Source organism: Eimeria tenella, genomic scaffold, assembly GCF_000499545.2.
Source record: "Eimeria tenella Houghton genomic scaffold, Eth_scaff278, whole genome shotgun sequence".
NCBI classification, from domain to species: domain Eukaryota; phylum Apicomplexa; class Conoidasida; order Eucoccidiorida; family Eimeriidae; genus Eimeria; species Eimeria tenella.
Genome location: NW_013544239.1, coordinates 215 through 10000, shown reverse-complemented (window position 1 = coordinate 10000; position 9786 = coordinate 215). Strand labels below are relative to the sequence as shown.

At 52.2% G+C, this 9786-nt stretch overlaps 3 protein-coding genes across 3 annotated transcripts in view; all 3 read right to left on the bottom strand.

Annotated features, from left to right (window-relative positions):
• The window catches only part of ETH_00015555 (enterophilin-2L, putative), a gene marked incomplete at both ends in the record, with an annotated part of 3550 nt that extends 1592 nt beyond the window's left edge, over window positions 1–1958 (bottom strand). The window contains 3 exons of the mRNA XM_013379406.1: window positions 1–22; window positions 182–354; window positions 565–1958. The exon at window positions 1–22 is cut by the window's left edge and continues 67 nt beyond it. Coding sequence (XP_013234860.1) covers window positions 1–22; window positions 182–354; window positions 565–1958 — 1589 coding nt within the window. The remainder of the gene's footprint in view (window positions 23–181; window positions 355–564) is intronic.
• A 1369-nt stretch (window positions 1959–3327) lies between these two features.
• On the bottom strand, window positions 3328–6007 carry ETH_00015550 (SNARE protein, putative; the record flags this gene model as incomplete). The annotated part of the gene is made up of 4 exons (XM_013379405.1): window positions 3328–3483; window positions 4484–4621; window positions 5354–5534; window positions 5823–6007. The coding sequence occupies 4 exons, from the start codon at window positions 6005–6007 to the stop codon at window positions 3328–3330; spliced, it is 660 nt and encodes a 219-aa protein (XP_013234859.1).
• A 2107-nt stretch (window positions 6008–8114) lies between these two features.
• On the bottom strand, window positions 8115–9420 carry ETH_00015545 (uncharacterized protein; the record flags this gene model as incomplete). Its single annotated transcript, XM_013379404.1, has 4 exons — window positions 8115–8147; window positions 8676–8840; window positions 9025–9231; window positions 9394–9420. 4 exons carry the CDS (start codon window positions 9418–9420, stop codon window positions 8115–8117), a joined length of 432 nt encoding a protein of 143 aa, XP_013234858.1.
• Between the last annotated feature and the right edge of the window lie 366 nt (window positions 9421–9786).

The window sequence follows — 9786 nt, the reverse complement described above, 5'->3', positions numbered from 1 at the left end:
TGCTGCGCAAGAACAAAATCACCTGCAGCAGCAACGCAGCAGCAGCAGCAGCAGGCAAAGGCAATAAAAGGCGGCCCTGAGCAGCATTCAAGCCGCATGAAAAATGCAGCAAGGCAACAGCAACGGCAGCAGCAGCAGCAGCAGCTGCTGCTGCTGCTGCTGCAGCGGCTCGCCTACGCACTGTCTGGCTGACGCGTCGACATCCCTCTTGCTGCTGCAGCAGCAGCAGCAAATGCAGCAGCAGCATAAAAGGGAGGCGCCCCCGGAGGCCAAGCAGCAAAAGGAAAAACTGCAGCAGGAGACACGGGAAGAGGGGCCCCCGGAGGGCCTTGCTGCAGCTGCGGACCCTGCGGCCTGCAGCAGCAAAGCACCAAACCCTAAACCCTAAACCCTAAACCCTAAACCCTAAACTTTGTGCTGTGGCCAGCAGCAGCACACTCAGGATCAGAGTGTAGGGCTTAGCAGCAGACGCCCTAGGCTTTAGGGCTTGCTGCAGCTGCGCTAGGCTCTAGGGTTTAGGGTTTAGGGTTTAGGTTTAGGTTCTAGGGTTTAGGTCAGCCCTACCTTGCTGCGGCGTCGCGAGCTGCTGCTGCCCAGACATCCTCACCCCCAGCAGCAGCAGCAGCCGGAGTTGTTGCTGCTGCTGCTGCTGCAGTCCCAGTCTCTTTGCTGCTTTTCTTCTTCGAGCTCTTTTCCTTTCTTCTTTTCTGCTGCTTTTTGCTTCCTTCCGAAGCAGCAGCTCGTTCTGCTGCTGCAGCAAAGGGGCCCCCCTGAGCAGCTCTTTGGGGTACGTTTTCAGGACCCTGGGGGCCCCCGGGGGCCCCCGGGGGTCCTGGGGGCCCCGGGGACTCCCTGGGTTCCCCCCACCTAGCTCTGCGCTGCTGCTGCGCCATTTGCTGCTGCTGCTGCTGCTGCTGCACTAGTTGCTGCTGCTGCTGCATGTGCAGCTCCATAGCCCTTTGCCTCTCAGCCAGCAGCTCCCGCCAGCCCTTGTGGGGGCCCCCCAGGGGCCCCCCCCTAGGGGGCCCCCTGGGGGCCCCCCTGGGGGGCCCCCTGGGGGCCCCCCTAGGGGGGCCCCTCGGGGGGCCCCCCGGGGGGCCCCCCTCGGACTCAAGATCTGAAGAAGAGAAGAAGCCCAGAGAGCTTCCAGGGCTTTCTCCGTTGCTGCGTCTGTCCATTTTGCTGCTGCTGCTGCTGCTGCTTCTGCTGCTACTGCCGCTGCAGCTGCTGCTGCAGCTCGCCCTCCTCTGGAAAGGGGGCCCCCGCTGCCGCCGCGGGGGCCCCTGTGGGTACTCTTCGCCCCGCTGCTTTGCTGCCTGCAGCAGCAGCTGCTGCTGCTCTGCTGCAACAGCAGCAGCAAACGAAGAGTCCTCGTGTCGCCTGCGGGCCACAGGAACTCCCGCAGAGAAGGACTTGCTGCGCAGCAGCGCTGCCCGCTGCTGCTGCTGCTGCTGCTGCTGGGAGCTGTAGGGAGGCCAGTGGGGGCCCCTCGCAGATGTGGGGGGCCCCCAGTGATGTGGGGGGCCCCCGTCGGAGTCCGAGGATTGGTAGCTTTCTGAGTCTGTGTCTGCTGCTGCTGCTGCTGCTGCTGCTGCTCTCCACCCGTCAGCAGCAGGCATGCTCCTGCTGCTGCTGCTGCTGCCGTTTTGGGGGTCGCTGCTGCGCCGCGGCGCTAAACTGGCCCTGAGGACTGCGCCCGGCCTGTGCTGCTGCTGCAGCTGCTGCTGCTGCTGCTGCTGCCTGTGGAGAAGCATCTGCTGCCTTTGCGCGGCGCCCTGCTGCAGCTCTGTCTTCTCAGTAGCAGCAGCAGCAGCTGCTGCTGCTGCTGCTGCCGCGGCCCCCGCCCGGGCCCGGGCATTAGAGGGGCTCTCATACAACAAGGAAGCAGCAAGGGGGGCCCCCTGAGGCCCTTCTGCGTCGGAGTTGACGGAGAGTTGGGGAGGCCTTAAGGCGGTCATTCTGTGGAACCCTAAACCCTAAACCCCAAACCCTAAACCCTAAACCCTAAACGCTAAACCCCGGGTGGTCCCGCCCCCGCGGTTGGTCGGCGCTGGCGGCGGAGCCCTTGCTGTTCCTTGTCTTCTCTTTTCGACATAAATCTTCTTAAAAATAAAAATCAAATTTGTTTATTTATATATTTTAAAATTTATAAACGAAGAAGGAGCTGCAGGCTCGCGAGGAAGCCGCAGCCGACGCTGCTGCTGCTGCTGCTGCTGCTGCAACGGTCAGGGCCTGCTGTCGGCTGCGGGCGGGAAACAGAGAGCGATGCATGCGCCAGCAGCAGCAAAACTGTTTTAATTTGAAATTTTATTTTATTTATTTATTTATCTTATTTTATTCTTTCCATTTAACTCCCCAGGCAGCGCGGGGGCCCTCTGCAGCAGCACGCAGCTGCAGACCAAGGCCGCCCCCCCCCACCCGCCTGTAGACCAGCAGCAGCAGCAGCAGCTGCTGCTGCTGCAGCCAAAAGCTATGAAAATAAGCGTCTGAAGCAGCAGCAAAGCTGCAGCAGCGCAGCCCGCGTTTTCTCTGCAGCTGCTGCTGCTAAACCCGGAGAAAGAGAAAAAGTCCTCCCCCAGCAAACTCTGCTGCTGCTGCTGCTGCTGCTGTTGGTCCGGCTGCAGCCAGCGGCCACTGCCCATTCCTTTTTCACAAATAAAGAAGCCGCAAATAAATAAATAAGTAATAAATAATAATAAATAATAAATAAATAAATGAGGAAAAACAAATGAATAAATAATTAATGAGAAAAGAAATAAAAGAGAAGACCAAAGAAGGCCCCTATATGGCCAACACTACTGCAGAAGTAATTACGCATGCAGCACTTCCTTAACCTGCAGCAGCAGCAGCAGCAGCATCTGCTGCAGCTGCTGCTGGACTGCTGCTGCTGTCGCTGCGATCTGCATCCGCTGCTGCTGGTGGCGGCCAGCAGCAGCAGCAGCAGCAGCGCCGTTGCAGCTGGGCTATAAGCTGCTGCTGCACCTGCCTTCTGAGCCCAGGGCTCTACTGCAGCAGCAGCTGCTGCTATTTCTTTTTGCTGTTGCTGTTTTTGTTGCTGCTTTCCGCTACTAATTTTACGCTGCTTGTCTTTGCTGCCGGTGTCTGCTGCTGCTTTTAGTATCGTCTTTTGCTGCTGCATCTTGCTGCTGCCGCTGCAGCAGCAGCAGAGCGGTCGGCGCAGGCTACAGCAGCAGCTCATTTCAGCTGCAGCAGCAGCAGCAGAGTGGCCGCTCCTGCAGCAGCTTGCGTGCTGCAGCAGCCCCAGCAGCACCCCGAGCACCCCCCGCAGCACCCCCAGCTGCAGCAGCAGCAGCAGCAGCAGCAGGGTCAGTAAAGGCTGCTGCAGCAGCTATTGGACTTCTTGGCTTGTCTGTAAAACTGATAAGAAGTGCTCGAAAGATCTTCGCTGCGCTGCATCAAATCTTCCAGCTTCTCTCCGCGCTGCAGCAGCTCATCTATGTTGCGCAGCATCACTCCCTTCACCTGCAGCAGCAGCAGCAGCAGCAGCAGCAGACGCAGCAGGAGGAGGAGCAGCAGCAGCGGCAAGGGCGGCAGCAGCAAGGGTGGCAACAGCAGCATCAAAGGCAATGAGAGGAATGGGAACGGCAGAAGCAGGAATAATAAAGGCAGCAGCAGCAGCAGCAGCAGCAAAGGCAGCAGCAGCAGCACCTGCTGCTGCTGCTGAAGAGAGAAAGGGAGAAAAAGTATCAAAAAAGGGCGAGACAAAAGCAGCAACAGCAAAACGACAAATTGTGTCTTGAGGTGTGGATTATGTCTTTTCTGTTTTTCTGCAGCAGCAGAACCTTCAGTTGATGCATTATCTGCTGCTGCACTATCTGCTGCTGCAATAGCTGCTGCTGCAATGTCTGCTGCTGCTGCTGCTGCTGCTGCTGCTCCTGCACTATATCTCTGCGCTTGCACACACGCCATCATTAGCTGCATCTACTGCTGCTGTTGCCGGTTCTGCTGCTGCTGCTGCTCTTACTACTACGATCGCTGCTGCTGCTGCTGCTGCTGCTGCTCCTAATATCGCTACCGCCTCTGCCGTTGCTCCTACTACCGCTCCTGCGCTGCAGCTGCTCCTACTACCATTTCTGCTGCAGCAGCAGCAGCAGCTCTGCCGCTGCAGCTGCTGCTGCTCCTACTGCCGCTTCTGTTGCTGCTGCAGCTGCTCCTACTACCGCTCCTGCTGCTGCTGCCGCTGCTTCTACCATTAGCGCTTCCGCGCTCCTGCTGCTTCTACTACCGTTCCTGCTCTCTCTGCTGCAGCAGCAGCAGCAGCAGCTGCTGCTGCTGCTGCTCCTACTACCGCTCCTGCTACCGCTCCTGCCACCGCTGCTGCTGCTGCTGCCGCTGCCACTACCACTCCTACTACCGCTCCGACTGCTGCTGCTCCTCCTCGTCGTCAGCAGCAGCAGCAGCAGCAGCAGCAGCTGCTGTTGCTGCTGCTGCCGCTGCTGCTGCTGCTGCTGCTGCTGCTAACCTCGTCGAGGTCCTGCTGCACCTTGAGGAGCTTGTCGGCCTCAACTGGGTTTTTGTATTTCTCCAGCAGCAATTTGCTGCTCGGCAGCAAATCGGTCTTTGCGTCAGCAGCAAGACTTCGCCACGCACTTTCTTCCACCTGCCAGCAGCAAATTAGTTAATTTAATTTAATTAATTTAATTTAATTAATTTGATTTAATTTATTTAATTTATTTAATTTAATTTAATTAATTTAATTTGAGTCTGCTTTGGCTGCTTTGGTGTAAATGGAAGTGAAGAGCGATTAAATTGAAAAAAGTTTGAGAACTTTGAAGAAATGAAAATGCAAATTAAAATTAAATTAATTAAATTGATTAAATTAAATTGATTAAATTAAATTAATTAAAAAGAGTCAAGGAGGCCTTTAAAGAGGCATTTGGGGTCTTTGAATAATTAAAAAGGAATAAATTTTACGTGACATTTAAGCTGCTGCTGCAGCTGCAGCTGCAGCAAGAGCAGCACCAGCAGCAAAATTGAAACAGCACCAGGAACAGCAGCACAAGCAATACCAGCGCAACAAACAAGAGCAGCAGCAGCAGCATCACCCACAGCAGCAGCAGCAGCAGCACCAACCACACCCCTCGTAGCAGCAGCAGCAGCAGCATCAACCCCAACGCTCGCACCAGCATCAGCAGCAGCCCCACCCCTCGCAGCACCAGCACCAGCAGCAGCAGCAGCAGCAGCAGCAGCAGCCCCACCCCTCGCAGCACCAGCACCAGCAGCAGCATCAGCAGCAGCAGCAGCCCCACCCCTCGCAGCACCAGCAGCAGCAGCAGCAGCAGCAGCAGCCCCAGCCCTCCCAGCAGCAGCAGCAGCAGCAGGAGCAGCAGACCTGTTGCATCTGCTTGAGGGCCTCGTTGAGAAGCCCAAAAGCAACTCTCAGGGGGTAGTTGAAGGAAGTCAAAGCGCAGCAGCAAAGAGAAGAAAAATGATTAAAAACAAAACACCGACCCAAACCCTTTTCGAACTCCACCACCTGCCGACGCCCGGGGGGCGTCCGCGCTGCTATCAGCCTGCAGCAGCAGCAGCAGCAGCAGCAGAGCAGCAGCAGCAGCAGCGGGAGCAGAGGTGCGGGAGTTTATTTGGATGGTGGGAGCAGATATTGCTGCACAATTTGCTGCGCAATTTGCTGCACAGTTTGCTGCAGCAAGAGCCCGGAGGGCCAGAAGCAAAGAGCAGCAAAAGGAACGCACGCAACACAGCAGCAGCAGCAGCAGCAGAAGGAAGCCCTGCCCTTGGTGCTGCTGCTGCTGCTGCTGCTGGTGAAGGGGCGTTTGGGTGTTGCTGGAGTGTCTGTACACCTGGAGTGGAAGATGATGTGCTCCTTCATTGTGGATCTGTGGAAGAAAGGAAAAGAAGAAACATCGACAGCAGCAGAGAGCAGCAGGGGCTTCTCGGGGTCCCACTTGAAGATAATTAATGCGTAAATGTTGGACTTTTCGGGGGCCCCTCCCTCCCCGCCGGCCGGCACTCCTGAGTCTCCCATTTCCGGCGTTTTTAAATTAAAAAATGAATTTAATTTGGCGGAGAAATTCCAAAAACAAAAAAATGGACTCAGCTGTCTGTACACCCCACGGCCGACGCTGCAGTGACACCGCAGGCGACCCGGAACGCTCCGCCTCCCCAGCTCCTCTTTCTCCCCTTTTCTTTCCCAATTTAATTAATTTTATTCTTTTATTTTCATTTATTTACTTTCTAGCAGCACGCAGCAGCAAAAATGGCCCCAAAAGCCCGCAGCAGCAGCACATTCCCTGGAAGCTGCCGCTCGGGGCCCCAGCCGGTTAGAAACACCTGGGGCTCTTTTTCGGGGCGTTTTTAGTCATTTAAACCACCAACAAGTCTTGTAGATCCTTTTAATTGTTGTTTTTAAAACAAAAGCGGATTTTAAACTATTCTTTAGCCGTCAGCAGCAACCACGAGGCCCCCGGGGGCCCCCAGCAGCAGCCGCCCTATGCTCGGAAACCCTAAACCCTAAACCCTAAACCCTAAACCCTAAGCTTCTCCTCTGCGCTAGACCCTAAACCCTTTCTCCTACTAATTTGAGCTTTATTCATAAACCCTAAACCCTTCCCCTCGCCTACCCCAAACCCGAAGCCCTTTGTAGTGGTTGTTCTGTCGCCAAAACCCTAAACCCTAAACCCTAAACCCCAAACCCTCAACGCCAAACCCTTTCCTCTCTCTTTTCCCCCCAGCCCTTAATTGCCTTGCATCTGCTTCCCCCTCGTCCCGTCTCTCTCCTCTAAACCCCAAACCCTAAACCCTAAACCCTTATTCCTAAACCCCTCTGTTTCGCTTCCCCTGTAAACCCTAAACCCTAAACCCTAAACCCTTTCTTCGCTGTGCCTCCTGTTGTCTCTCTCTTGTCTATTTCCTTTTGTCCTTTTATCCTTTTGATTTCATTTTAACTTACTTTTAATTATTTTTAATTCTTTATTTCTTTTTCTTTTTTGTTTCCTTTGTTTCCTTTATTTTAACTCATTTCCTCTTATTTTCCTTTTTTTCTCTTTTCTCCTATTTCACTTTTATGAGCGCCAGTAGTCAAAACTGCTCCTAGGGTTTAGGGTTTGGTGTTTAGGGTTTGGTGTTTAGGGTTTAGGGTTTGGTGTTTAGGGTTTGGTGTTTAGGGTTTAGGGTTTGGGGTTTAAGGTTTGCACCGAGCCTGTTATATACCTTTTTGTTTTTTTCTTTTAATCTCTTTTGTATAAACTCGTCCTCCCTTTCTTCTTTTACTTATTTATTTCACTTTTATTTATATATTTTATTTTTATTTTTACTCATTTATTTTGCTTATTTTATTTATTTATATTATTTATTTTATTTAATCTTTTTTCTAATTGCAGCAAATTCTTTCAAGTCCTTTTGCTCAAAAGGATCCGATTCAGCAATCACCTGCTGCTGCAGCTAGCTGCACAGCTAGCCAGCTAGCTGCGGGCTAGCTAGCTGGCTAGCTAGCTGCGAGCTAGCTAGCTAGCTGTCTAGATGGCCAGCTAGCTAGCTAGCTAGCTAGCTGCCTAGGCAGCTAGGCCAGCAGCCCAGCTAGCTAGCTAGCTAGCTAGCTACCTAGCTAGCTAGTTGTCTAGGTAATTAGCTAGCTGCTTAGCTAGCTAGCTAGCTACCCAAGTAGCCAGCAGCTTAGCTAGCTGCCAAGCTAGCTAGCTAGCTGCCCAGATAGTGCCTGTGTAGCTGTCCTGTTGCCTAGCTAGCTAGCTAGCTAGCTAGCTAGCTGTCTGCCTAGCTAGCTAAGTAGCTGCCTGGCTGGCCAGCTGCTTGGCTAGCTAGCTGCATAGCTAGCCAGCTGTTTAGCTAGCTAGCTGCTTAGCTAGCTAGCTACTTAGTTGGCTAGCTACTTGGCTAGCTAGCTAGCCAGAACGTCTCTTATCAGAAACTTCTTGCTGCGTCCCACGAGCTGCTGCTGCTGCTGCTGCTGCAGTGTACATACACCGGAGGCCGCTGCGGGCCGCAAGAGGGCATATTTGTCTTATTATCTTTTTGTCTTTTTATTTCTCTTATTTCCTTTTATTTCCTTTTATTTCTTCTGTTTCTTTTTGTTTTTTAAAGAAATAAAAAAAGAAAAAGTAAATTCCCAAATGGCCTCAGTCCGGCAGCGCGACCAATCGCCGCGTCTCCTGCAGCAGCAGCAGCAGCAGCAGCAACAGCAGCAGGTGCAGCAGCAGCAGCAAAGAGAGACAAGCAAGAAGCGCGAAGAGGAAGAAGAGGAAACAGCAGCAAAAAAAAGAAAAAGAAAATAAAAAGATAAATAAAAAGATAATTAAAGAGAAATAAAATAAAGATAAAAAAGATAACTAAAAGGAAATAAAAAGAAAATTAAAAAAAAGACAATTAAAAGGATACTTAAAACACAATTAAAAAATAAACGCAAAAAAGAAGTGAACAGAAAAAAGAAATAAAAGGAAGTAAAAGAAATAAAAATCAATAAAAGGAAATAAATAAATAGAAGTAATTAAATAAATAAAAACAAATAAAATAATAAAACAAATAAATAAAAAGAAATCAAACAAAAAACAAACAAAAGGCCTAAAAAGAAACAAATAAATGAATTAAATAAATAAGCAAATGAAAAAATGAAATAATAAATAATACATAAATAAATAAATAATAATGAATAAATAATAAATAAATAAATAAATAAATACCTTTTCTGTTTGCTGCTGCTGCTGCGAAGCATATTTGGCAACCAGCAGCTGCTTCTTCTTCTGCAGCAGCAAATTGGCAATTTCAGCGTCAGTGGGCAGGTCTACGTAGACCCGGAACTTCTTGCTGCTGCTGCTGCTGCTGCTGCTGCTGCTGCTGCTGGTTTCCTGCGCACAGAGGGGCATGCAGAGGCAGGCGGGGCTTTTTCGATTAATTCCTTTTTTTATTTTTATTTAATTCCAAGTTTTAAGTCCTCGCAGCTAACGAGAAAAGCGCGTGCTGCTGCTGCTGCAGCAGCTGCTGCTGCTGCTGCTGCAGCTGCTGCTGCTGCTGGTGAGGGTTTGTGTGTACCTGGCCCCCTTGCTTGCGTTTCGCTGCCTCTTTGTCTCGCGCTTCAGCAGCAGCAGCAGCAGCAGCAGCCATCCCTGCAGCAACGTCTGCTGCTGCTGCTGCACCTACGCTCTCCAGCAGCTGCTGCTGACGCCTTATCTCTTCCTGCTGCTGCTGCTGCCACAGCTGCTCCTGCTGCTGCTCCGCCAGCAGCAGGTCCTCATTTTCCTGCAGCAGCAAAGCAGCAATGACGAAGCAGAGACACACCCGCTGCAGGTCTTGCTGCTGCTGCCGCTGCTGCCCCGCGCCCTTAACCCGAGGGTTTAGGGTTTAGGGTTTAGGGTTTAGGAAGAAAGCGCCCCCGGGCGTTTGCTTATAGCGATCCCCAACCGCCTCCAGCAACAGCCCCAACACCATCAGCAGCAAGAGCAGCAGCAGCAGCAGCAGCAGCAGCAGCAACAGCAGCAGCAGAGTGCTGCACCTCGTCTCTCCAGCCAAAGTAGTCGGGGGTAATTCGGCGAAATAATTGGGCGCGGCTTTTGCGGGGCTCATTTACTTCTTCAGCTTTAGCAGCAAACAGTTCTCGCACGCCCTAGCAGCAGCAGCAGCAGCAGCAGCAGCAGCAGAAGCAGCAGCTAGATTCGTAAGTTGACGGTGCAACAGGCAAAAGGCAGTGCTGCTGCTGCTGCTAGATTTGTGATATCAGTAGCGGCTAGCTGCAGCTGACTCAATCGCGTCACTTCTGCAGCAGTAGCTGCTGCAGCAGCTGCTGCCGCTGCAGTA